The following is a 25,252-nucleotide window of genomic DNA, read 5'->3' on the forward strand; positions in this document are numbered from 1 at the left end:
CCACTTAGGCACCACCATGTCTACAACAGCGTCTCCATCTGGAGGAGGAAGTACTACCTTTGTAGCTGTGGACATCGTGGTACTGGCGCTCTACTTTGTACTGGTGCTGGCTGTGGGCTTTTGGGTAAGTACTTAGTGTTTTATTCCAGGTTTATTGTCAAAGTGAAATGGGCTGTTTGTTATGTTTCTACCAGTCCATGTGGAGGACGAAGCGGAGCACGGTGGACGGCTACTTCCTGGCAGGGAAGAACATGTCATGGTGGCCGGTGAGTCTCTGAACTTGACTACATAAACACCTCCATTGGTGTCCTGATACTGTGGTTGCTATGCAGGCGTTTGCCCTGTATGAGCTGTGTGGCTGTTGTTGTTGTGGGGTCTTTTGTAACCTCTTGGATGTGTGGTCGCTGTGCTCTTGGTTGGACACTCCTGGGAAGGTTCATCATTCTTCCATGTTTTGTTTTTTTTACCATTTGTGGATAATGGCTCTCACTGTGGTGTGCTGGAGTCCCACAGCTTTAGAACATTTTAACAGGGAGGGCAATCACTTTATATGTGTATATTTGTATATATATATGTGTGTGTATGTATGTATATCTATATATGTGTGTGTGTGTGTGTGTGTGTGTGTGTGTGTGTGTGTGTGTGTGTGTATATGTGTGTGTATATGTGTGTGTGTGTGTGTGTATATATATATACAGTAAACCTCGGCTATATCGGAAATTCGCTCACAACGGACAGATAAAAAAGAACCAATTTTTCTGTAATGCATTTCCAATAAAAATTCATTGCGTATATCAGATTTTTTATAACGGATTTCGCCTATTTCGGACAAAATCTCCAGTCCCGTTTCAATGCATTTCCATTAAATTTCCCTCGCATATATCGGATGGCCGCATCGTGGCGCTCCGATTCGCCGAATCGTGACAGGGCGCTATATGACGTCATTTGCAGCGTTTGCAGCGTTGCCTGGTACATTGGAAACATAGTCAAGGAAGTGCCTTTTTATAACGGATAAAATCCGATTTATGCATATACCGGATATAAATCCGATATATGCGTAAAACGGACATTTTCCGGTATACGCATATAACGGATTTCGCTTATATCGGACAAAACCAGTGGGAACAATTGAATCCGATATATCCGAGGTTTACTATATGTGTATGTGTGTGTGTATATATATATGTGTGTATATGTGTGTGTGTGTATTTAGATAATTCTTTTCCTCCCTTAATAATAAAAAGTGTCATTTACAAACTGCATTTTTTTTACATGTTAAAAAAAATATTTTAAAAAAGGAATCAGAAGGGTTAGTACAGGTACTGTGTATTTTCCTAGTATTATTTATAAATAATGTGGGCATATATCCCTCCTTTAGCTGTGGCTTAGGTCCTGCCTTCCTGGCCTGTCAATCATTTTCATTGATAGATTGTGATGCCAGTGGAGTTTTTTTTAGCGTGCGGAGACATAGCAGCTTGAGAAAAATCTAATAATTCTTTAAATATTTGAAAAGAATTTTAGTTGTCAATGGCGCATTTAAATCCAGTGTCCATGCATCTATGCAGGTGGGGGCCTCGTTGTTCGCCAGTAACATCGGCAGCGGACACTTGATCGGCCTGGCCGGCTCAGGAGCTGCGGCGGGAATCGGGGCGATCGCGTATGAGTGGAATGTACGATAGGTGAAGTCAGTTACCAGAGAGAAAGATGTCAATGTGTGTGCTGATGAATCTGTTTAACCTCCATGTCTCCATGGCAGGGAATGTTTATGGTGCTGCTGCTGGGGTGGATCTTCCTGCCCATTTACCTGGCATCTGGGGTAAACTCATGCTATACATACCTTTAGTCATTCATTCATTCATTTTTACCACTCATAAGGGTGCTCGAGCCTATCCCAGCTGTCCTTGAGCGAGACGCGGGGTACACCCTGGACTGGTCGCCAGCCAATCACAGGGCACATATAGACAAACAACCATTCACACTCACATTCATACCTATGGACAATTTGGAGTCGCTAATTAACCCAGCATGTTTTGAATGTGGGAGGAAACCGGAGTACCCGGAGAAAACCCACGCATGCACGGGGAGAACATGCAAACTCCACACAGAGATGGCCGAGGGTGGAATTGAACTCTGGTCTCCTAGGTGTGAGGCCTGCGTGCTAACCACCGCCATGCAGCTCATGTAATGTCAGTGAAATTAAATACATCAAACTGTTTAAACATGGGGCCCAGTGGTTAGTGCGCAGGCCACACAGCTCGGAAACTGGAGTTCGATTCCACCCTCGGCCATTTCTGTGTGGAGTTTGCATGTTCTCCCCGTGCATGCATGGGTTTTCCCCAAATTGTCTATAGGTATGAATGTGAGTGTGAATGGTTGTTTGTCTATATGTGCCCTGTGATTGGCTGGCCACCAGTCCAGGGTGTACCCCACCTCTCGCCCGAAGACAGCTGGGATAGGCGCCAGCACCCCCACGACCCTTGTGAGGATAAGCGATAGAAAATGAATAACATTACACAACATGTGTACCCCACTTTAAGAATCCAGGTACTTGGGAACTTGTTAACTGCTTTCAAATACGGACAAAAGTTTTGGGACATAGGGTCATTTCAACTATAAGAAGTGAAAATGAAAGTAAATATGGCGTTGGACCTCCCCTGATATTTATAACTGCAAACTCCCCATACTAGGTCAGAGACCACAATCTTTGTTAAAATAGGTGATTCCAAAAGGGTTCAGGTCAGGGTTCTTGAGCTCTCAGTCCATACTTGGCCCAACAATTTTGTCATACATTTCTGCCACCAGTCACCAATTAACCTAGCATGTTTTTGGAATGTGGGAGGAAACCGGAGTACCCGGAGAAAACCCACACATGCACGGGGAGAACATGCAAATTCCACACAGAGATGGCCGAGGGTGGAATTTGAACTTGGGGTCTCTTAGCTGTGAGGTCTGCATGCTAACCACTCGACCGCCGTGCATCCACATACCTTTATTATTATTATTTGTAAACATTTTATGGTCTATGTTCTTCCAGGTGACAACCATGCCGGAGTATTTGCAGAGACGATTCGGCGGGAGAAGAACGCAGTTGTTTATAGCGGTTTTGTCGTTGTTTATTTACATTTTCACCAAGATATCGGTGTGTTGGATTGTTTTTATCTTTTCTATTTGAGTCTTAAGTGTTTTTGAACTAAACTTTGTCTGTGATGTCAGGTGGACATGTATGCTGGGGCTTTGTTTATTCAGCTGGCTCTGCAGTGGAACATCTACCTGGCTGTGGTGCTCCTCCTGTCCGTCACTGCTCTCTACACTGTAGCAGGTCAGCCTCTTTCATTTCTATCATATTGCCATTATGATTATTATACCAGACTCATACTGGTGGATGGTGGTTCTTTCATTTCATGTTCCTGTCTTAATTTTACACAACATGATCAATGATGTACTTTGGAGTTGAATTGAAGGTGTGATGATGCCCAGGTGGTCTGGCTACAGTCATCTACACCGACGCCGCTCAGACCGCCATCATGCTAGCAGGAGCGTTGATCCTCTCGGCGTTTAGTAAGTGGACCCTTCACATGAGGACGCCACACGTTTAGAACAGTTTTAGTTGACACTTCTTATTTTTCCATGGAGGTTTTGTCGAGGTGGGAGGCTGGAACGCTCTGATGGAGGGTTACCGCCACGCCATCCCCTCAGTCCGCGTGGCCAACTCCACGTGCGGCATCCCTCGAGAGGACGCCTTTCATATATTCAGAGACCCCGTGAACTCTGACCTCCCGTGGCCCGGTGTTATCGTGGGAATGTCTATTCCTTCCATGTGGTACTGGTGCTCCGATCAGGTGAGTTTTGGAAATTAAAATGGACCTTAAAAGGGTGGCGTCCCACAGGGATTTATACCAGATCCCTTTATTTTTTTTCTTCCTTAATTGCTCCACTGTGATTCAGGTGATTGTGCAGCGCTCATTAGCAGCCAGGACACTGACTCATGCAAAAGGCGGCTCCCTATTGGCTGCCTACCTCAAGATCTGGCCTTTCTTTGCTATCATGTTGCCCGGAATGATCAGCAGGATACTTTATACAGGTTGGAAATGCTTATATTTATTCCTAATATTACCTCAGTTTTTGGTGCAATATTATTTCGGAGTACTACAAAGTGTGTGTTATTTTCAGATGATGTAGCATGTGCAGTTCCGGAGTTGTGTCAGCAGATCTGCGGTAATCCAGTAGGATGCACAGACACCGCCTATGCTCGACTGGTCATGGAGCTGCTCCCCGCAGGTTAGTTCTACTTCCTGTCTGACCTTTAACATCAAACTAAAACCTCCCTCTACGTCCCTCAGGCCTGCGAGGGCTGATGATGGCAGTGATCATCGCCGCGCTCGTCTCCTCGCTCACCTCCGTGTTTAACAGTGCTAGCACCATTTTCACCATGGACCTGTGGAAGACCTTCCGATCCGCCGCGTCAGAGTGGGAGCTCATGATCGTGGGCAGGTATACGATGATCATGTAGGCTCGTCAATCTAAATCCTACGGAATCCAAAGTGTTTTTTTTTTTTATTCCGCTGGAGGGTGTTTGTGTTGGTGCTGGTGGTGGCGTCCATTCTGTGGATTCCCGTCATTCAAGCCAGTCAGGGTGGTCAGCTCTTCATCTACATTCAGTCCATCAGCACCTACCTGCAGCCCCCCGTCTCCATCATCTTCCTCCTGGGCTGCTTTTGGAGGAGGACCAATGAGAAGGTGTGGATGTACCCTGTAATGACCTGACCAAGAAATCCAAAAATCTTACTGGTGTTCCCCCCCAACCCCACCACCAGGGTGCATTCTGGGGCCTGGTTGTGGGCCTTACAGTGGGCTGCATCCGTATGCTGCTGGACTTCATCTACCCGTCCCCGTTGTGCTACGAGGAGGACGACAGGCCCGTTGTGATCAAATATGTGCATTACCTCTACTTCTCCATGTTGCTGTCCATCATCACGCTGGTAGTGGTGGTGGGAGTCAGTCTGGCCACGGAGGAACCCACAGCAGAGCAGGTAAGACCGCTTGCAGGTGCAGTCATGTGACGTTACGTACTATTAGGGCTGGAGGTCATGGGATTGTTTTTTCAGATTAATAATCTGACTTGGTTCACACGATTCGCCCGCGTGGAGCCCAAAGATCTAAACTTGGAGGTCACGGCTCAGACGGTTGCGGTTCCAAGAAGCCAAGATGAGAGCAGCAAGAGAGAAGGTCCTTTATTCTTCTTCTTCTTCTATGTATCCATCTCTTTTATCTCTCCATGCTGACATCTTGTAAGGCATCTATCCTGTAGATTCAACACGGTCCAGTCTGAGAAGTCAATCCAGGCTGGTGTCAGCCCTCTACTGGCTGTGTGGCATGGAGAGAAGAATGAAGGAAGGGCAGAAGAGTCCCGAGATGCCGGCAGAACCCCAATGTAACAAACTGGAAGAAAATCCACGTCTGCGGCAGATTGTCAACGCCAACCTGATCGTCTGTCTCTCTGTGGCTGCTTTTTTCATTGGCTACTGGGCCTGACCTGACTAGACTTCCTCAGGGACACAAGGAACCTACAAGGTTGTGTACATTTTTCACCCAATCATGTTCTCTGATCTAAAAGGACAGACATACTTCCTCCTTGCTATGTTTTACATGTTCAATACACTTTTTCAATACTTATGAGCACAACATTATTGTTAATAGAATGATGTGTCAAATCTGACAGTTCTCTTCTCTTAAAACAGTTGTCTTTATGATTAAATGTCTGCTCAACTCCAGAGGGTACCAGGCATCAATTAAGATGGGAGTTTCTTGGTCCAATTTTTTTATATACACGTGTATGTGTGCACATGCGCGCATGTGTATGTGTGCACATGCGCGCATGTGTATGTGTGCACATGCGCGCATGTGTATGTGTGCACATGCGCGCATGTGTATGTGTGCACGTGCGCATACACACACACCTGCGCGCATGTGTATGTGTGCACGTGCGCATACACACACACCTGCGCGCATGTGTATGTGTGCACGTGCGCATACACACACACACCTGCACGCGTGTGTGTGCACGTGCGCGCACACACACACCTGCACGCGTGTGTGTGCACGTGCGCGCACACACACACCTGCACGCGTGTGTGTGCACGTGCGCGCACACACACACCTGCACGCGTGTGTGTGTGTGCACGTGCGCGTACACACACACCTGCACGCGTGTGTGTGTGCACGTGCACGCACACACCTGCACGCGTGTGTGTGTGCACGTGCACGCACACACCTGCACGCGTGTGTATATGTGCACGTGCGCACACACACACACCTGCACGCGTGTGTATATGTGCACGTGCGCACACACACACCTGCACGCGTGTGTATATGTGCACGTGCGCGCACACACACACACACACCTGCACGCGTGTGTATATGTGCACGTGCGCGCACACACACACACCTGCACGCGTGTGTATATGTGCACGTGCGCGCGTGTGTATATGTGCACGTGCGCGCGTGTGTATATGTGCACGTGCGCACACACACACACACACCTGCACGCGTGTGTATATGTGCACACGCGCATACACAGACACACACACCTGCCCGCGTGTGTATATGTGCACGCGTGTGTATATGTGCACACGCGCATACACAGACACACACGCCTGCACGCGCGCGTATATGTGCACGCGCGCATGCACACACACACACACGCCTGCACGCGCGCGTATATGTGCACGCGCGCATGCACACACACACGCCTGCACGCGCGCGTATATGTGCACGCGCGCATGCACACACACACACACACCTGCACGCGTGTGTATATGTGCACGCGCGCATGCACACCTGCACGCGTGCACGCGTGTGTATATGTGCGCATATCTGTGCATGTGCACGTGCGCGCATGTGTTTGTATGTGCCTGTGCATGTATGTATGTGCGCGCACGTGTGTGTGTGTGTTATTGTACAGCTTAGCAGATGATTTTAAATCATGTAAAACAACCCTCCACCCCCCCCCCCAAAAAAAAAAGTACTCTGACAAGATTGTAACATCTTGAAGAGTCTTTAATCATGGATGCAGTAACACCGGGATGTCATATCTGCACAAACGTAGCAAATGCCGCCAAGAAACGGTATGTATAAAAGGGGAACACCTTGGTTTAGATACATTTGGTCAAAGCTTTGAGCTGGATGGGGATCTGTCATTTACCAGCGTTGACAATACTATTTTTAAATAAACAAGGCCATTAAGAATACAAATACCCTCCAAGTAATTTAGAGTGAAATCTATTCCAAGTATATGTTGTACCCCAAGAATATGTGCCAGTGGAAGACAAAGTGCAGTTCATATTGCACGTTTGCCTGAAGATTTGGTCAATGCCAACCATCATAAAAGCCAAAAGGCATCAAATTTACCTTTTTGTTATTTCTTTGGTCCTTTCTATTTCAATTGCACATCATTGTTAAATAGATTCATGATAATAATAAATACTATTATTTAGTATTACGCCTGTTGTCAGACTGGTAGCAGATTGCCTATTTTCAAAATAGCAAAAATAAAGCATGACCTCATGGAAGGCTCACAGGCAGGTGCTCTCTCTCTGCGTGCTGGGGTCCAGCATTGGTGGCGGTTGGTCCTGGGCGGGTTCTTGACCAGCAGGGGGCTGTTCTTGTTGGTTCACCGTCATCTCCGGGATCCAGGCTCGCCCGATCCCCTTTATGACCAGGCCACTGTCTAACAGATCAGATGACAAAAGGCTTAATGTAATGTGTCATTACTATCTAGTACACTCGTACACACAGTTTTAGTTTCGTCACACGTTACAAACTAAACTAAGTGTTAGTTTCAGGCGGTTTAAATAGCAGGACAAAACCGTGCATGCACGCTTTCCATCGGCTATGCTGGGTAACTAGAAAAAAGCACGTACTGTATGTAAATATGCAAAGCCAACACCTGCAGCAACACACACACATGCAAGCATCACATGTCAGCCAGTTGGATTCTTACCATCGCCTGCCTTGCAAAGCCCGTCTTAACAGGCAGGCCGCCACCTCAGACATCTGCAATGTTACACACACACATCCTGTCATGCTTCACAAATCATCCACAGTCCCACGGAGCGTGTGCAGCAACACCACGTAATGAAACCCAAAGCCAGACACGTGAACATCAGCAGGGCACAAAGATGTTTAGTATACGCATCTTTTTTATGTACATTATAAATTGCATATAAGTTGTGTGTATATATTTTAATTGTATGTGTATTTAAATTAATAAAATTTTAATTATTTAATATTTGTATGATTATGAGAATTCAGAGAATACACATGATTGAATGTATTAGCATGTAGCCCCAAACCATAGAAGCACAGTAATTACTGTAATTAGAAGTGTGACAATGCAACATACCGGCAGTTATTGTGTTCTTACTATGGTATGTCGGGGCGAGGGTTTACCTGTGATGAACTTGGAAGCGGAGCTGAAGATTCCACCGTCGCTGACCGCAGGTTGGGGAGGCGGTGGCATGTTAGGGCGGGGCCGTGGCTTGGGCGCCGGCCGAGAGGGGCGAGGGAGAGATAAGGAGTGGTAGGAGGTCAGCGGGTGGGATTGGGGTCCGTCGTGAGGCGGGGTGCCCGGTGGGGTTGGCGTCCTGGGCGGCGAGGGATCCTGCTCAGCCTGCTGGGGTGGGGGCGGCTGAGGCGGAGGGTGGCTCGGAGCGTGGATGGGGCTCTCTTTGCCCGGGTGGCGTCGGGGCGTGATGGGCGGGTGGTGAGCGGGCCCGGGTGTGTGGTTGCTGGACTGGGATGCAAAGGGGCTGGCTTGCTTGGGTGGAGCTGGTGCCTGTTTCTTGGTTCCTTTGGCAACAAAGAGGAAAATATATTATTATATTAGTACATTTATCACGTCTTTATTTGAAGTAAGGCATTTACTAGTGCAAACAAACAGTCTATTGGAGTAAATATGCCATAAATTAGTATTTGGTTTTTGCTTTTTTTAGTAGGTTTAAAACTAAATTTGATATTACATGTAATTATTTCAAAACTATTTTAAATCCCTAAACATGTACTGTATATTCTATTTCTATTATAAATTATATAATTAATATTACCAACCAAATGAGGGGACTAATTGTCTCTCACCTCTGCGGGCCATGTGAGGACTGGGCCCCCTGGACCCGCCCTGGGACTGCGGGGTTCCTGTTGTAAGATGGACTGAACCATTCCTCTGTGGAGGTGGGGTGGACGCCAGCTCCTGGCCTGGGCTGTAGACATAGGAGGTCCAAATAAGTATATGCACTGTGTGGGTGACTACATTGGATGCACAGTGTGCTACATGCACGATGCTACAAAAACCAAGCTGGCAGGTTAGATCTTGAGACAACAACAGAAGAGGATGCAACATTTGTTATTTAAAAAAAAAGTCATGCAGGATCAGACATTGTCACAAAACAGCGGCAGGCTTATTGAAAGCTGAGCAGGGAGAAGGAAGGAGTAAACATCACCTGTAAAAAAAAAAAAAGATTTTTGAATTTGTTGAATTCCAACAACAAAAAAAGGGGCGAGGAGGGAGATCCTGATTGGTTGGACTGAGCAGGCGGCGTTGCGGGTGTAATTTGCAGCGACCTCAGCTCGCTCCTTACCTGCTCTCCTCTGCGCTGAGCTGGGTGACGCATTGAGGTTGCACACTGGCTACCCGCTGGGCCCCAGCAGCAGCAGCACCCGGACCGCCATCGGCCGAACTCGGCTGCTCGACCTCTGGGGTCGCCGCTTGGGGCTGGGGCTCAAATGAGACAGGTTCCAGTGGGGGTTGGAAGGTGGGTGAGGTTTGCTGTGGCTGCTTTCTAATAGTGGTGCCGGCTCTACGTGGGCTGGGCTCCGGATGTTTAACAGTGCTATGGAAGTGAGAGGGGGGAGGCAAACCACACACACACTTGTAAGACAACACCCAGACAGATGACGCCTCCTGAGTTGGAAGAACCTAGCTTGAAAAGATGTATACATTAAGAACCAAAATGGCCGCAGGGGCAGAGAGATGCCAGGAATCCCACACAGAACCAGCAACCTGCGGTATGACCTAAGCTTTAATTGGAAACAAAGGTGATGACACACGTACACACAATAGAACCACATAATGCCAAATGAAGAAAGACCCAACAAAAGCCACTAAAACTACCAGGGACTACAGCACAGCCTGGAACTTTGGACTAGGCAGATCTTCAGGGGGGGTTTCAGTGACTGTGATGGACTCGTCTGCCACTACATAATGAGCCGACACAGCCGGACCACGCGAATCCTGCCTGTTGGGTGTCTTGGGGCGGGATTGGAGGGGGAGCGGCAGGCTGAGGCTGAGGTTGGCACGGGACAGGTACCTGTCTTTACGGGGAGGTTGAGTGGCGCCGTCCCCGTCATGCCCCGCCACGCCGCCGGGGCGCTTCCTCTCGGAGTCTGGCGTCGAGGGGTGGGTGGGCATGGCGAACATGCCCGACACGTTGAAGTCCACCTCTGTACAGAAAAAAAACAGGTCTGAAGCAGCGCCAAAGGAACCCTGATGTCATCTAATCACTGACCTACACTGTCTACCTCCAACGTCATGATGCCTGGTGAAATACATTGTGGTTGTACTTCTACGTTTGTCCTACCTACATGTTTTCAGTTAGAGACAGGATGACACATGATGTGTGTTGCCTTTTTGCTAAACTTTTTCCTAAAAGGACAACAGTGCCAAGAAGAAAAAACAGGTGATGCTTTGCAGCGTTTTACTTTGGTAGGTTTCTACTTTGTCCCATTGCTGCTAGCTTTTGTGTAGAAAGGACTTTATACATTTTCTGACCAGTCTTGCACCCCCCATCTGTTGTGGCGTTGGACAAAAAGTGCGGAGTCAACATGTAAAATGCTACATTAGCTTCTCATGCTAGTTGGCTTATCACACGTTTGAATGTTTTGAACGTTAGTGGTCGTGACGATCCCACGTTATTTGGTTCCTGACACAACCATAAGTGAATTTCCGTAAAGTAACAGCTTGTTTATTTTTGTAGTAATGTTTACATTTAACATTAGAGCTCTCCTGGCATGAAATAACACCCCTATAGCCACCTTTACATTCATATTATCCAATATAACATACAGAATAAAATAAAATAAGAATCATACTTCGGGCTGCACGGCGGTCAAGTGGTTAGCGCACAGACCTCACAGCTAGGAGACCAGGGTTCAATTTCAATTTCGTTTTAGCTTGGCATAATCCTGACATCTAGTGATCAGTGTAGAACACTAACTCTTAATGCTTTACATTTGTATTTTTACTTCATTTAGCAATTTTATATTTTTGTTTTGAGTTTTTTTTAGAAACAGGTCATACTTAGCCACAAAAGAGCATGATTTAGATTTATATGATTATTTTTGGAAAACCCTGAAAGTGAAGGAGCGAAATTCAAAACAGTGAGGTGACGAGGGATTACTCTACATCTGAAAGTACAGCTTCGTTTTGAAACATACATTTTGTTAGCTGCTATTACCTTCAGGAAAGAACCAATCAGCGTGCTGGATGATGGGCTCGATGATGGCGACCACATGGACCGATGTCGCCGCAGCCATTTCTGCCAGCGTCCTGAGGGCGATAAAACGAGTCAGCTGGAGTGACGTGTCAAACTTTGCTTGTGCCAAGTTCTTACCCTTCTGTTTTTGTCCAGAGCAGGTTGGGTCCCAGGACGATGGCGATGTTGCTGGGAGTCATCTTGTTGACGTCACTATCTAGAGCTAGTTTGGCTAGAAACTTCACCAGGTACCTACAAGTATTCATTCAATTGCATGCTTATTATATTGTCTTATTTATGCATAGAAGGCAGCTCCTACCTGAGGTTGGCTTTGTGAGTCTTTGGTAAACTGTTACATGTCACCCACAACGCCTGAAGTCTCTTGTCAGGGTCAGGCACACTGAAAATACAGTTCCCAGAGTTACCACTTCACCATGGGAACACATTGGTGTTGTGTACGTGTGTGTATTGTTACTTGGATGCCTGCGTCCACTCGTCATACAGTCCAAAAGTCATTAGAGGTTCAGGAAGTTCCCTAAGGTAAGACTTGAGGGCTCCTGTGCGTAAACAATGCAAAAGGTTTCACCTTTTTGTGGGGCCATAAAAGAAACTAAAGGTTGTCTTTACCGGCGACTGCATGGGGGTCGGAGTAGAACTCTTCAAGCTGGGAAGTGGAACAGTCCAGGGCGGCTTTCAGTTTTTTTAGCTTTGAAGCTCCGGCTGCTATTCTGAACAGACCCTGCAGGGTGGGACGTAGAGTTAGTAGTGTCGGAGTGCAATCATGTAGTTGTCCAGTAGGATGCACTGCAGTGAAAGTGTTCAGCCTCTGTGTTGTGCTCTAGCCACAGATGTTTCCGGACTGAAAGCACACTCAACCTGCCAGCTTTCACGGCCATCACTTCAACTCTCTTGACATTATTTTGATTATTTTGATAATGCAAAGTGGTGGCTATCATTAAGCATGCTGGGCTCAAATGTATGAGTGGGCCTGTACAATTATCCATCCAGTTCTCCATACCTCTTCCTTCATCCCAGTCTCCAGCAGCATCATGACACAGGCCTCGATGGGCAGAGCGATGTCTCGGTTGCTACGCTTCAAATGCTCCTCCAGGGCCATGCCAAACGCAGGCTGCTCTGTCCAGGAATCTGCAAAGACAGGAAGGAAGTGTAGCAAATCACTTTACAGGATGCAACTACAGTTAAACCTTTTTGTGTAGTTTTTCTCCCCCCCCGCCCCCCAATAGCTAGTATTAAATCAAGATCCTTGTATTTATGATTGCTTTTGTTACAACATGCATTGCTGCTCACCTTGCTGTAATTGTATAGTCGGTATAACTTCCTCCAGAGCCGCCAGAGACCTTCTGTGGTAGTCAGCCTGGGCCTCTAATAACTGGAACACATCGCCAAACATTAATGTGGAACCAAAACTGGCATCACATGCATCTTTTTTGCTGCTTTGCTCTACACCCACCATGAGATAATAGCGTGCATATTCTCCTTCTTTGGATGCAAAGTTATACATGTCAGCCGATAGCTGGTCCTGAGGAAGAACATTTTTAAAAGTCTAGATGCATTAAAGCGCTTCAACTGCCTTAACTATGATCATAATGTTTCATGTAATAAACATACTTTGCATATTTCTACTTTGTTGAGTGTCTCATCCATCTCGTCCTTGAGGGAGTCCACCTTAGCAGCCATGGCCTGGTTGTTAGACTTGAAAGCCTGGAGCCACCTTCATAACAAGAACAAATCATATAAAGATATGCAAAACTGTCTCATAGCCTCATAATCTAAGGTAATCCCACAACATATTGCAAAAGTCAACAATTAAGAAGAAGAAAAGAAGTTTTGTGGACCTTGTCTTGGCAGAGTCATAGTCCAGGACCAGTTTGGCGAGTTGCTTCCGCTGTTTTAATATGTTAGGGATCTCAACCTGTGAGATATCACAGCAGGAGAAGATATGGGAGTCAAATCATGTACTTCAGTAGGATTGCACGTGTAGCTAATGTGTACCTCAGCAAGCTGGTTGAGAGGATCCATGATGTCCCTCTCGATCTGCACTTCATGCACCATCAGTTCCGTGGCTAACTTGCTCTCGGCCTCGCCGCACACATCCATCATCTTGCTGTTTATGTATAAATACAAAAATAAGTTAGATCCTACAATAACTTCAAAGAATGACTAAAGTATTTCAGTATTTCATTTCTCACCCAATCAGACTCTCGTAGCCTAACTGTGTGCCGCCCTCTTGCATGGCCTGGGAAAGTGCATTCAAGGGCAACTTTTTCTAAACAAACATGATAAAAAAAATATAATGTCACACCCAAAAAAAGGCAGCACAACAACTTCAAAAATATTAATCATGCTATTTTGTGATTGAATATTAAATTAAGCATTTTAAAAATTAATTATAAGGCATTCAGAAGACAACAGAAAAGGATGCAACGAGTACAGTGGTCAGTAGGTGTCAATAATGTTACTGTAATGTTCTGTGCGACATCGGAACAACAGGCTTTTATTGCAGCTTTGAATTATCTCACAACAGGAACAATAATACCCTAATAATAATAATAATCTCTAATAATACAAAAAAATCCCTAATAAAAACACAGGTTACTGTTGCAGCATTAACCCACTGCAAGCTGAAAATCAACTCTGAACCCCGTACCTCACTTTCTGTCCGGCACGCACTCTGATCCTCGAGGGAACATATTTATTGCAACACACACAAGCATGATTCTTATTTATGTCTTAAATGGCTTATTTCAACACAATGATGATAATATAATAATCACAATGATAACATGCGCTATGGTTGTGGCCATATTCCAGCTAAAACGCAACTCTGAAACCCTGACGTCACTTCCTGTGCACACGTCCAGAACATATTTACAACTACAAAAATATTCCATGTATGAAGAAGAAATCCTACTTTGTGGAAATTCACTTAGCACGATTGGATCTGGTACCAAATAAACACAGGCTTACTGTACTATCATCCCCCTCCCCAACTATGGCTTATACAGTATTTTGGCATTTTTATCAATTCCATCTAAACTACCATTTAACAAAGGCAATGAACCATAATCTGTATGGTTGTTCGTTATGATTACTGTAGCTACTGGGATGGGGGCACTGGCATTTGAACATACTATATTGTACCCATTCCTACCCCCATGACTGCTAATTGTGGATAGCTTCTCATGTGCCTGTGCACTAGCTTTGAGTGACTGTGTACGTTTAAGTATCAATACATTGTGTTAGCAGACCAATATTTCAGTCATACAATGGTGATTTTACATTGATTAAGTGTAGCTAAAGTAGTCACTGAAATAAATAAGCAGATTTCCAACACTGGCCAATGGTTCTATTATATATATTATTCATTGTGAATAACATCAATAGCGTCATGGCATATGTGCATTAGTTACTGGTGAGGTATGCATTTTATGTCCATAACCACAAAACAAAAATAACCCCCCTTCTGTATGTGTTGTAAAACATTTGTCTTACACAGCAGAGAAACTTTGTGTTCATTGCACAAGATAGCATGTTCTTGTCAGTGACATATCCAAACAAAGCGTACTTTGTTATGCAATATGCTGCCTTCTACTGCGGCATCTTTGAGTCATTCTTCCAAGTGTTGATTGTGCACCATGTTGCCATAGCGCTGTGGAAGGGTGTGTACAGGAGAGTGTTGAAAGACTACTGCGTTACTTACGTGTCTTTTCTCCGAGTCTGTGCCCAGCTGACCTTGCAGACAGGACGCCAGCTTCTTGTGTGTGTTGTGCGACATCAAGCGCACCAGCTCCATGCGCCTCTCGATCTGAGTGTGAACACAACACACGTATTAACACCCTGTCACATACACAGATAGTGCTGTGTTTAAACAGTTTCATCCTCGAGGAAGCAGGTGAGGGCTCCAAATGCAAACACAGATGCTTCTCCATTTCACATCCATCTGTCAACTTTCCATCCTATTCTTGTTTTTTATTGAAAGAGGGGGATTGTGGATTGGTGTTCCCCTTGTGTGGTGATGCAACATATATACAGTACACATTATATATACACACACACGTTATATACGTTTTCTTTCAACCCAACAACTTGCTCCCAAATGTATTTATACCTTTGTGATTTTTTGGGGCTCAAGGCAAAAAGAGATGATGACACAACTCTACAATGAAAGAGAGCATGTTTGGTGCAGTTTTAAGCCAACAAAATTTCCACAAGGTGCACCACTTGCCTTTTATAAGAACACTGCCTGCAACTTTCCCATCACAATACACACTGCACAGCAACCAGAAAGTGAAAACCAAAAGTGAAATCTTTGTTGAGATGACGCAGAGGGGAAATTTGAATGCATTCTTACGCATGCACACACACTTCACTTTTGTGCTGTTTATGTTGTGGCATAGTTTTTTTATATACATATTTTGGCTAAATATATATGGCTACATTTGTGTCCAAGTGAAACTTATGCTTGAAATGTATCACAAAAAGCAGTTTTTTTCTGATGAAAAGTCTAACCTTTCTTTGAGTATATATCATGTCTATACAGCCCAAGAACATAATAGTCTGTGTGTTACAGCCTTAAAACATATGTACTAGAGAGAGAACTACTTTATTGCTGTTCATTTTGGGAACCTACAAGGAAACGCTGTCAGCAATACAATGTGTTTGTTTATCCACTAATCACAGCATATGGTGTTTTCTTGTTTTTCTATAAAATGTTACTAAATTCCCCTGAGAGCGGACTCCTTCATTAGCATCTTTTTGAACTTCCATCTGACCAAGATGGCATCATCTAAGAGCACACTTCCTCTTCCTGTTTCAAAATAAACAATGCAGCTACGTGGGCGCCTCGTTATGTGTGGGATTCTCTCATCTTGAGATCTCATCTTTTTGCAAGTTCTCTATAACTTTTAGTCCTTTCTGACGCCAAACCACAGCTGGACTTCCCCTGTCTGGATCCAAATGATTATCTCACCGTTAGCTCAGATTGACACAGGAGAGTCTGTCTTGTCTTTCGTTTGATAGCTCGATCGAATCCAGACTTGGATCTTTAACAGGGGCCAGAAAGAAAGTACAGTGGCCTGACAGACTGCAGTGTTGGCGGGTCTGGAGTGAACCGGGTGATCCCATTGTCTGGTGCTGAGGAGTGCTGACCCGAGTATTCCAAGAAAAACACGTTCACTGTACAAAATGTCACGTCTGTGGTTTAGCACAAACATATTTGAAATTAGACTCAGACCTTTTTAGCAGGTCTGCAGTGTGACTCAAGCATCCAAGGACCTACTTCTTCCATGGAGTACATTTGAACAGGAAAAACATCAAGAACACAGAAAGCATGTCTTATATCTACACTCCAGCTCAACAGGGGGCAGTGTGTTACAAAATAATTAAGTCTTCACTCGTTACAGTGAAACCATTAAAGACAAGAAAAAAAAAGGGAAAATCATCATGGTTTAACTTTGTTTTGGGACTTTTGCTTTGGCTTTTTGCAACTTTTTCTGGCCTCAACAGTGAGTGTTAAAAGAAGAACCTAATGCAACAAGTAGCTAGGAGCATCTTTTGACATTAGGCTGTGATTAAGATTAAGATATACCTTTATTCGTCCCTCAGTGGGAAATTTGTATTGCACAGCAGCAAGAGTACAGAGTCAGTTAAGCAGTACAAAATACACAATGTAGAAAAATAAACAATATAAACAACCCAAGTATTAACAAAAATCAACATTGATGCTAAACATTTTAAATCTGCGTCATTATTTCAACTTTGTTATTAAAAGGTGAAGACTGACTGTTTTATTGTTGTTAGTATTTTACAATTCCTACTTCTATATTAAGAGTGGTCAACATATCTTTACACTTTTTGGGTCATAGTATGACCTTGAAACAGACTTTTTTTCATCACTTCTTCACACAAAATGGAAAACTACAAACAAAAAAAGTGCCAACGTGATAGATTGGTGGCAAATCGGTTCCTCAATTTTTATTATTCAATTCCAGACTATTTTTATGGGGAAAATAGTTGGGATTTTTACAAAATACAGCCTTGTGGAGTGGGCAATTTAACAATTAACAGAACACAGACAATCCCTCCTGCCTTACATACAAAACTGTCCAAAGGTTTACAATATGGTTATTCAAATCCCCCGTCCGCAGACAGCTGTAAGTGTGGAGAAACCGCTGATGCCCTTTGACCCACGACAGTTAAAATATGTAATGTCCAACAAGCACAGATGGAGGCACAGGTAACAAACACACTTCTGTTCCACTATGATCAAGTAGCATGATAGCAACATAGCTGACAGAAACTAAAACCCAACTTCTGAATGAATTTGAACAGAAATAATCTACCTGCTAGGTGGGAAACAATTGTGATGCCTGTGCCTAATTAGCTCGACTTAGCAGCAAAGGAAAGAACAGCAACCAGATGGAATAGCCGACTAAGTAACCTAGCTAGCATGGAGCTTGGAACCTTGGTTAGTGGCTAGGGCTGGGCAATATGGACCAAAACTCATATCCCGATATATATAGGTAGAATATCGATATGACGATATATATCGATATTTTTTCTATAAACTGAATTTAGACAAAAGACAAAGCCGCATATGAATGCAAAGTTTTATTAAAATGTAAACAATATTCAAGTAAATAAAATATTATATTCCCCCTTTTTTTAATAAATATAGAAAAAAGTTAAATATACTGTTCACTCTTCACAATAGTGGTGCACTCACGGTTGTCTCTGCAGCCGGGTTAGCGTCGTTAGCTCTTCCATCTCACGTTCCCCATGACGGCTGTTTTTTTTTTGGCCGTTCACTCCCGCTATGCAGCCTCTCCACCTCCATATTTCCACGGGGATATCCGATCATTTGACGTAGCGAAGGGATGCTAACAGCTGCTCCCCAGTGTCAACAATTGCGCAAGCGGCAAGCTACAAACGTAATAAAATGAACATCCATAGTTGCACACTTGCTTAAGGAGTCGGTATGTCACAAACCAATAATAAAGTAATAAATAAAGCATGATTAAACACTAAAAACGCTGCAGGAGAGCTGTCGTAACTAGCTTGCACTCGGGCGGCGCCATCTTGAAACATGAGACCTCCGCATCAAATCCAGTATATATCGATATGAACAATATGCTTGTTTTTGATATCGTGCTTAACAGAAATATCAATATAAAATATCGATATATCATCCAGCCCTATTCGTGGCATTTTTTCCTTCAGGAGGTCCGACTCTGACCCAAACCATGTTCCCATGAGAAATAATTTAAATCCAACTAATACCTTCCAGAAAGCCAAAAATGTTAGCCCAAAAAACGTTTTTATAGTTATACACTATAAGATACAGGATACATATAAATAATGAATGACTATGTGGGGTAAATTTCAGGCTGACTTTTATAAGCAGTTACTCTTTTCGCTATGAACCCTCCAACTCCAACACAAAGATGCAGCTAATTTATGGCTAAAATAACTACAGTTCCCATGATGCTTAGAGCGCAGATTCGAGAAGTACTGAATCGTAGCGAAGTGGATTTTAATATCATGTTTTGAATTTTTATGCAGCAATAGTGTTTTGATCTTACGTAGGTTTGAGTGTAGAATTACTGCTACTTCAAAGTGCCAGCATTTTGATAAGGAAGGTTAGAAACACTGTTGAATAAGAAATAACTCCTGACAAAACAGGTAGATGTTGTCCTGTGGTGTGTCGCTGCCATATTGTGGTTTTGAGCAGTCATATATTCAATAAAGATAAAAGTAATCTTAAATGTTACTTTATATTCATCATTCATTTACATGCATTTATTATTTATGCATGTAAAAGTATAAAGCCATGTTTTAACTTTTTTTAGAGTCAACCACTGATGACATCATAGACAGGCAACATGGCAGCCATTTTGTTAGCAACTTTGTGATAAAAATACATTTCTGAAGATAGTTGGACTCACACGGCATATCAGTAATATGATATGCATGCCATATTGTACGCTAAGAGGAAAATGTACCCAAATCAAGGCAAAATTTTAGCATACATTTGAGGCCATAACCAAAAAACATGCTAATCAGGGCAGACTTCACACTTATAGATATCACACTTAAAGTTACAAAATGTCCAGATTAAGTGTATACATAGCTATAAATAATATTTATGTTCCTCATCACATTCTTGTAGTCTCTTATCGTTTTGTCATGCTAATGGCTAAGGTAACATTACCATTACATTTCAAGTACTATTTATATAGTGATGTCGCTGTGGAATTTTTTCCTATCAGCTATTTGATAACATATAGCATCAGCAACAATATGCTACAGATGTTAAAAAACATGTGTCCCAACTCGAGCAGGACATGTCCAAACAGGATCATCGCCTCAGTCGGCACAAAAACACTAGAAAAGCAAAAGGGAGAAGACTACAACTACTACGGAATGGAAAGCACAGCGTCAAATTTCACATTTCGGAGGCCTCTGGGAAGGGTTTGCAGGAGCGTGCTGGAAAGAAAAAAAACTGGAGGGAAATTTGTCTTTTTACTGCTTAGGTTTGGAAGACTGGAAAGGAGCTAAAAAGAGAATAATGACTCTATAATAGATGACTGATGAAGCAGTGATTCCGACACTTCCACCGCACTGCCGCTTACATTCCTTACTGCAGGAATGTCCAACTCAGCAGCACAAAGCTCCTGACATTCAAGAGGACAAGCAAATGCCTTGCCTTCTGTTTTCTACGGGTTTACCATCAAGTTAGCATAATTACTAGAGAGAACAGAGGTTGATCACCAAGAATTACTCATCATCTCCCTTCTTGTCTGGATGAGCTCGCTTTCTGCAAGTACTTTTTTCCAAGCGGTGATGTCAGTCCCATCCCCCACTGACACACAAGTAGTGTGATTTGAAGATAGCACAACATTGCCTGGATTTGCCTTTAGTGGAAAACCACAAAAGTCTCCTCCCACAGCTGCCAAACCCTGAATGAAAGACTCGCCATGATGGTGTCATTCCAAGTCTTGCCTTGAGACTTGATGATGACTTTAGCAGACGGAAGAAAAAGGAATTCCATATTTGACTTTTCAAGAACAACTGAAACGTCAATTTTACCTCTTTGACTGTGCTAACAAAACTCCCCATAATAAGTTTAAAATGAGATAGGAGACTGTATCTCTGAATGTTCTAAACTCCATGTTTCTATGCCAGAATGCAGGCTGCAACTTATTGTCACTATTATATGGTGTAACTCAGGGGTCTAAAACTCAATTTACTTGGGGGCCACTGGAGCTCGGGTCTGGGTGAGACTGGCCTGCATCAGGTTTTCCAAAAAAAACAAAAACACATATAGAGAGTGGAGGAGAGGCGTGATGCTGTAATCTCGCGAGAGGGTACGTGACGCGCGCAGGTCAGACAAGCGGAATACAGCGCTCCCAAACAATCTTAACTATTCAAACATCCGCAAAGTATCCTTAGATATAAACCAACATATTTAACTGCTGGAAAAGTTACAGTTCACAAAAAACAAACCTGGAAGATCTGGAGGAGTACATCGACGGTTGCTTCGATAGTATCGTCATGGGCAAGTCGGGCAAGTCACCCAAGACGCCGAACTCCAAGCGTAGCCGTCCTGAGGACTCCCCTGGGGAAACGTCGCCACCAGGCACAGACATCAAGGACATCCTCGATTCCATCGACAAGAGGCTGATTTGCTTGGACGGCCGCCTGGCTCTTGTCGAGGTACTCCATAAAGAATTTCAGGCCATCCGTGAGTCTCTGGACTTCAGCCAAAAACAAATAATCTCCTTGGTGACGGAGAACGCAACCCTCCGTGAATCGGTGAAGTCCCTCACCGACGGAGTTTCACAACTCCGCCAGGAAAACAAGTCCATGAAGGAAACGATCTTGGACCTTCAGGCTCGAAGCATGAGGGACAACCTCGTCTTTGCAGGAATTCCGGAGAAATCCGAGGAAGACCCGGAAGAATCCGTAAGGGCCTTCATGGCGCAACGGCTCAAGCTCCCGGCTGACGTCATCGGGGACATCACCTTCCATCGCGTCCACCGCCTGGGAGCCAAGAAGCCAGAAAATACAAGACCGAGACCCATCGTGGCAAAATTTGAACACTTCAAGCAGAAGGAGCAGGTGAAAGGCCGAGGCCGAGAGCTGAAGGGGACGGACTTCAGCGTGAACGACCAGTTTCCAAGGGAGATCCTCGACAGACGCCGTCGCCTGTTCCCTATCCGAAAAAAGTTCATCAACGAGGGGTGCCGAGCTGTCATCACAGTGGACAAACTCTTTGTTAATGGACAGCTATACCGCGATCGTGAAATTACACCGTGGCTGTATTAATCACTCTAACATGGTAACTGAATATGCTTGGTAAGGTAAGGTAACGTCCTACTTTTTCATAGTTACATGATAAAGGTTCGTATATTATAACGCGCTCATCCTCGTTAACGCCTGCACTCTGCCTTCAAATTACTCCCCATTTTTCTCCCTTGCATGTCACCTCATTCCTTTCCTCCCTGTCTTGCACACTTTCTCACTGTCTTTCCCCTCTTTCACTCACTTATATTCCTGTTTGTCACTTGTCTGTTTTCTGTACCAGCATGTCTATACAGTTCACACACACTCACATAATCACAAACCCGCAAATACAAACATTGTACATAAAGACACACATCCATGTACACAGGTGGCTCGTACTGTACATCTGACACATAAACCTACAACACTGCCACTTACACACACGCATATCTCACACATGCATACTCCAACATTACACCTTCACTAGTCAGATCAGGAGGACTACATTATAATATGCCCATGTGCACTTTAAGCATATATGTAATAGTATATGCTTACACTACCTACAGGCACATATACTTCACACTTGCACATATATACACACACATATCATCATAAGCTAGTCTAGGATGTCCTCACTGCAATTTGTCACTTGGAATGTCAGGGGAGTCGGGTCTCGAGAAAAAAGACAAAAAATGTTTAACCATCTAAAGAATATCCAAGCAGACATTGTCTTATTGCAAGAGACTCACATCTCCAATGCAGCTGCCCATACATTTCACTCACCACAGTTTCCACACATATACCTAGCAAACTACAACTCCAAACAGAGGGGCGTAGCCATTTTAATTAGCCGGAGGGTCAATTTTACACTGCTCAACAATACTATAGACATAGAAGGTAGATATATAATAATCAACATATCGGTGGACAATGTTAAATTTTGCATTGCCAACATATATGGCCCTAATGTTGATGACCCCTCTTTCTTTCACACCTTTTTTTCTTCTCTCTCTGCACACCTGGATTCAAGCTTGATCTTGGGAGGGGACTTCAACTTGGTATTTAATCCAGACTTAGATAGGTCTAGCCCAGCTGGGGGACATCGTGAGTCTCAAGCAACAACAACACTGAAAAAATATATGTCTGATTTTGGTCTTTGTGATGCTTGGCGCTCTTATCACCCTACTTACAGAGAATATACGTATTTCTCACCAGTGCACCACACGTACTCCCGAATTGACTACTTCTTAACAAGTAGCTCAATCTTATCTGACATATCAAATATTCACATACACCCTATCATTATTAGTGATCACGCACCAGTCTCTCTCTTTCTCACTAACCAAACCACAAGTACACCTACTAAATGCTGGAGATTTAATACATCATTGCTTAAAGACCCAGACTTTTTAAACGACTTTGAGAGAGAGTGGACAATGTTTTTAGATTTTAATGACCAACCGGGAACCTCGGCTTGTGTTCTCTGGGAGACAGCAAAAGTAGTAATGCGCGGGAAAATTATCTCCTACTCATCATATAAGAAAAAGAAAGAAAGAATATTGGAATTGGAATTGGAGGAAAAAATTAAACTCCTTGAAACCGCTTATGCAAATTCACAGGATGAGAATACTCTGAATAATCTTAGAAAATTGAAATTAGATTTAAAAGAAATTACTGATAAGAAAATTCAGTTCCAATTACAAAGACTACGTTTGGAGAAGTTTGAACATGCCAATAAATCTGGAAAATTCTTAGCTAACCAACTAAAACTCAATAAAGAAAAAAACTCTATCTCCTCCATTAGAAACTCAGAAGGTAACATCACTCACCTTCCGGAGGAAATTAATTCAGTCTTTAGGGACTTTTATAAAAGACTATACACACCTCAGATTAACCCTTCTGATCCAGACATTGAAACATTTCTAAGTACCATAGAATTACCAAAATTAGAAAAAAATCAGGTGACAACCCTGGACTTACCCATTTCACTAACAGATCTTTATGATGCTCTACAGGAAATGCCAAATAACAAGGCACCAGGACCGGACGGGTTTCCTGCCGAATTTTATAAAACATTCTGGTCACTGCTAGCCCCAGTTTTTTTTTAAATGGTTCAGGAAATAAAAGAAAATGCACGCCTACCCCCATATATGAATTCTGCTACAATCAGTCTTTTGCTAAAATCAGAAAAGGACCCAACATTACCTTCCAGTTATCGTCCAATTTCACTTATTAATGCGGATCTTAAAATAATATGCAAAGTATTAGCTAGAAGACTGGAAAAAGTTACCCCTCATATAATACATCCCGATCAATCAGGATTTATCAAGGGGAGACACTCAGTTAGCAATGTACGCCGCTTAACCAATCTGATTGATCATTCTATCATCCATAATTTGGAAACCACAATCGTCTCACTAGACGCTGAAAAGGCATTCGACAGAGTTAACTGGAAATTTCTCTTTGCAACCCTACAGAAATTTGGCTTTGGCGAGTCATTTAGAACGTGGATCCAAATATTATATAGCATCCCAAAGGCCTCCGTTCGAACCAATAATCTGATCTCTCCAGAATTCACTTTACAAAGAGGTACTAGGCAAGGTTGTCCACTCTCCCCCTCATTGTTTGCTATCTTTATTGAACCTCTTGCAGCTGCTATTCGACAACATGGAAATATTAAAGGGATCCAGACAACAAATGTTCATCATAAGATAAGCCTTTATGCTGATGATGTGTTACTCTTCCTAAAAAACTCACACTTCTCACTTCACCAAGCTATCACACTCATCAATAACTTTAGCACCTTCTCGGACTACTCTATTAACTGGTCTAAATCCATAGTATTGCCCATTAATTTCGTTTTCCAGAGCACCCCCTCTATACCACTGCGTTCAGGGAATATCAGGTATTTGGGCATCAACATTTCCTCCAATCTGTCAGACCTGATCAGCTTGAATTATACCCCACTGTTGAAATCGATTGAGGATGATCTTGAACGTTGGAGAACTTTGCCGATCTCTCTTATGGGCAGAGTGTCCACTGTGAAAATGATGATATTACCAAGGATCAATTATCTGTTCTCTATGATCCCAACCAAACCATCTATAACTTGGTTTAAGTCATTAGACTCATATATAAATAAATTTCTTTGGAAAAATAAGCCAGCACGAATAAGCCTAAAAACATTACAAAAATCTAAAGAATGTGGGGGCTTAGAACTGCCAAATTTCTCCAATTACTTCCTGGCAAATAGGCTACAGTATATCTTAAAATGGATAAAACCTAACCCCTTGGATCAGTTATGGCTAGACATTGAACAATCATTTAGCCAAGAAATCCCCATCTTTAACTTACCTTTCATAAGTCAAATCCTTAGGAAACACGATTGTTTTAAAAGCATAAATATTAAAACCACTCTG

The 25,252-nt window shown here is 43.5% G+C and overlaps 2 protein-coding genes across 4 annotated transcripts in view; one reads left to right on the forward strand and one right to left on the reverse strand.

Moving 5' to 3' along the window:
• The first annotated feature begins 194 nt into the window (after positions 1-194).
• Positions 195-5,789, forward strand: slc5a11 (solute carrier family 5 member 11). Its single transcript, XM_058049057.1, has 14 exons — positions 195-266; positions 1,566-1,670; positions 1,757-1,816; positions 3,035-3,139; positions 3,214-3,319; positions 3,478-3,558; positions 3,634-3,839; positions 3,946-4,081; positions 4,171-4,278; positions 4,341-4,491; positions 4,569-4,737; positions 4,815-5,030; positions 5,106-5,226; positions 5,309-5,789. Exons 1-14 carry the CDS (start codon positions 198-200, stop codon positions 5,530-5,532), a joined length of 1,857 nt encoding a protein of 618 aa, XP_057905040.1. The 5' UTR covers positions 195-197; the 3' UTR covers positions 5,533-5,789.
• A 1,258-nt stretch (positions 5,790-7,047) lies between these two features.
• arhgap17b (Rho GTPase activating protein 17b) overlaps positions 7,048-25,252 on the reverse strand; it is a 28,653-nt gene continuing 10,448 nt past the window's right edge. The window contains exons 3-21 of one of the 3 annotated variants that reach the window (XM_058049014.1): positions 15,247-15,351; positions 13,736-13,812; positions 13,539-13,650; positions 13,382-13,458; positions 13,155-13,257; positions 12,997-13,065; positions 12,834-12,915; positions 12,544-12,671; positions 12,153-12,264; positions 12,001-12,082; positions 11,845-11,925; positions 11,664-11,777; positions 11,508-11,599; positions 10,362-10,494; positions 9,633-9,884; positions 9,133-9,254; positions 8,449-8,847; positions 8,000-8,052; positions 7,591-7,726 (exon numbers count right to left, since the gene is read on the reverse strand). In XM_058049014.1, the coding sequence (XP_057904997.1) occupies positions 8,045-8,052; positions 8,449-8,847; positions 9,133-9,254; positions 9,633-9,884; positions 10,362-10,494; positions 11,508-11,599; positions 11,664-11,777; positions 11,845-11,925; positions 12,001-12,082; positions 12,153-12,264; positions 12,544-12,671; positions 12,834-12,915; positions 12,997-13,065; positions 13,155-13,257; positions 13,382-13,458; positions 13,539-13,650; positions 13,736-13,812; positions 15,247-15,351 (2,148 nt within the window). In that variant the 3' untranslated portion in view covers positions 7,591-7,726; positions 8,000-8,044. Of the gene's footprint in view, positions 7,727-7,999; positions 8,053-8,448; positions 8,848-9,132; positions 9,255-9,632; positions 9,885-10,361; positions 10,495-11,507; positions 11,600-11,663; positions 11,778-11,844; positions 11,926-12,000; positions 12,083-12,152; positions 12,265-12,543; positions 12,672-12,833; positions 12,916-12,996; positions 13,066-13,154; positions 13,258-13,381; positions 13,459-13,538; positions 13,651-13,735; positions 13,813-15,246; positions 15,352-25,252 lie in introns of all 3 variants that reach the window. The other 2 variants (XM_058049013.1, XM_058049015.1) reach the window with 2 other exon arrangements.

The sequence above is a fragment of the Doryrhamphus excisus genome, chromosome 15, assembly GCF_030265055.1.
Source record: "Doryrhamphus excisus isolate RoL2022-K1 chromosome 15, RoL_Dexc_1.0, whole genome shotgun sequence".
Lineage (NCBI taxonomy): Eukaryota > Metazoa > Chordata > Actinopteri > Syngnathiformes > Syngnathidae > Doryrhamphus > Doryrhamphus excisus.

Coding starts and splice junctions, on each gene's coding strand:
- slc5a11 (XM_058049057.1), top strand. CDS start 198: ATGTGGAGGACGAAGCGGAGCACGGTGGACGGCTACTTCCTGGCAGGG. Junction 267..1,565: donor AGAACATGTCATGGTGGCCG/GTGAGTCTCTGA, acceptor GCATCTATGCAG/GTGGGGGCCTCGTTGTTCGC. Junction 5,227..5,308: donor TGAGAGCAGCAAGAGAGAAG/GTCCTTTATTCT, acceptor TCTATCCTGTAG/ATTCAACACGGTCCAGTCTG.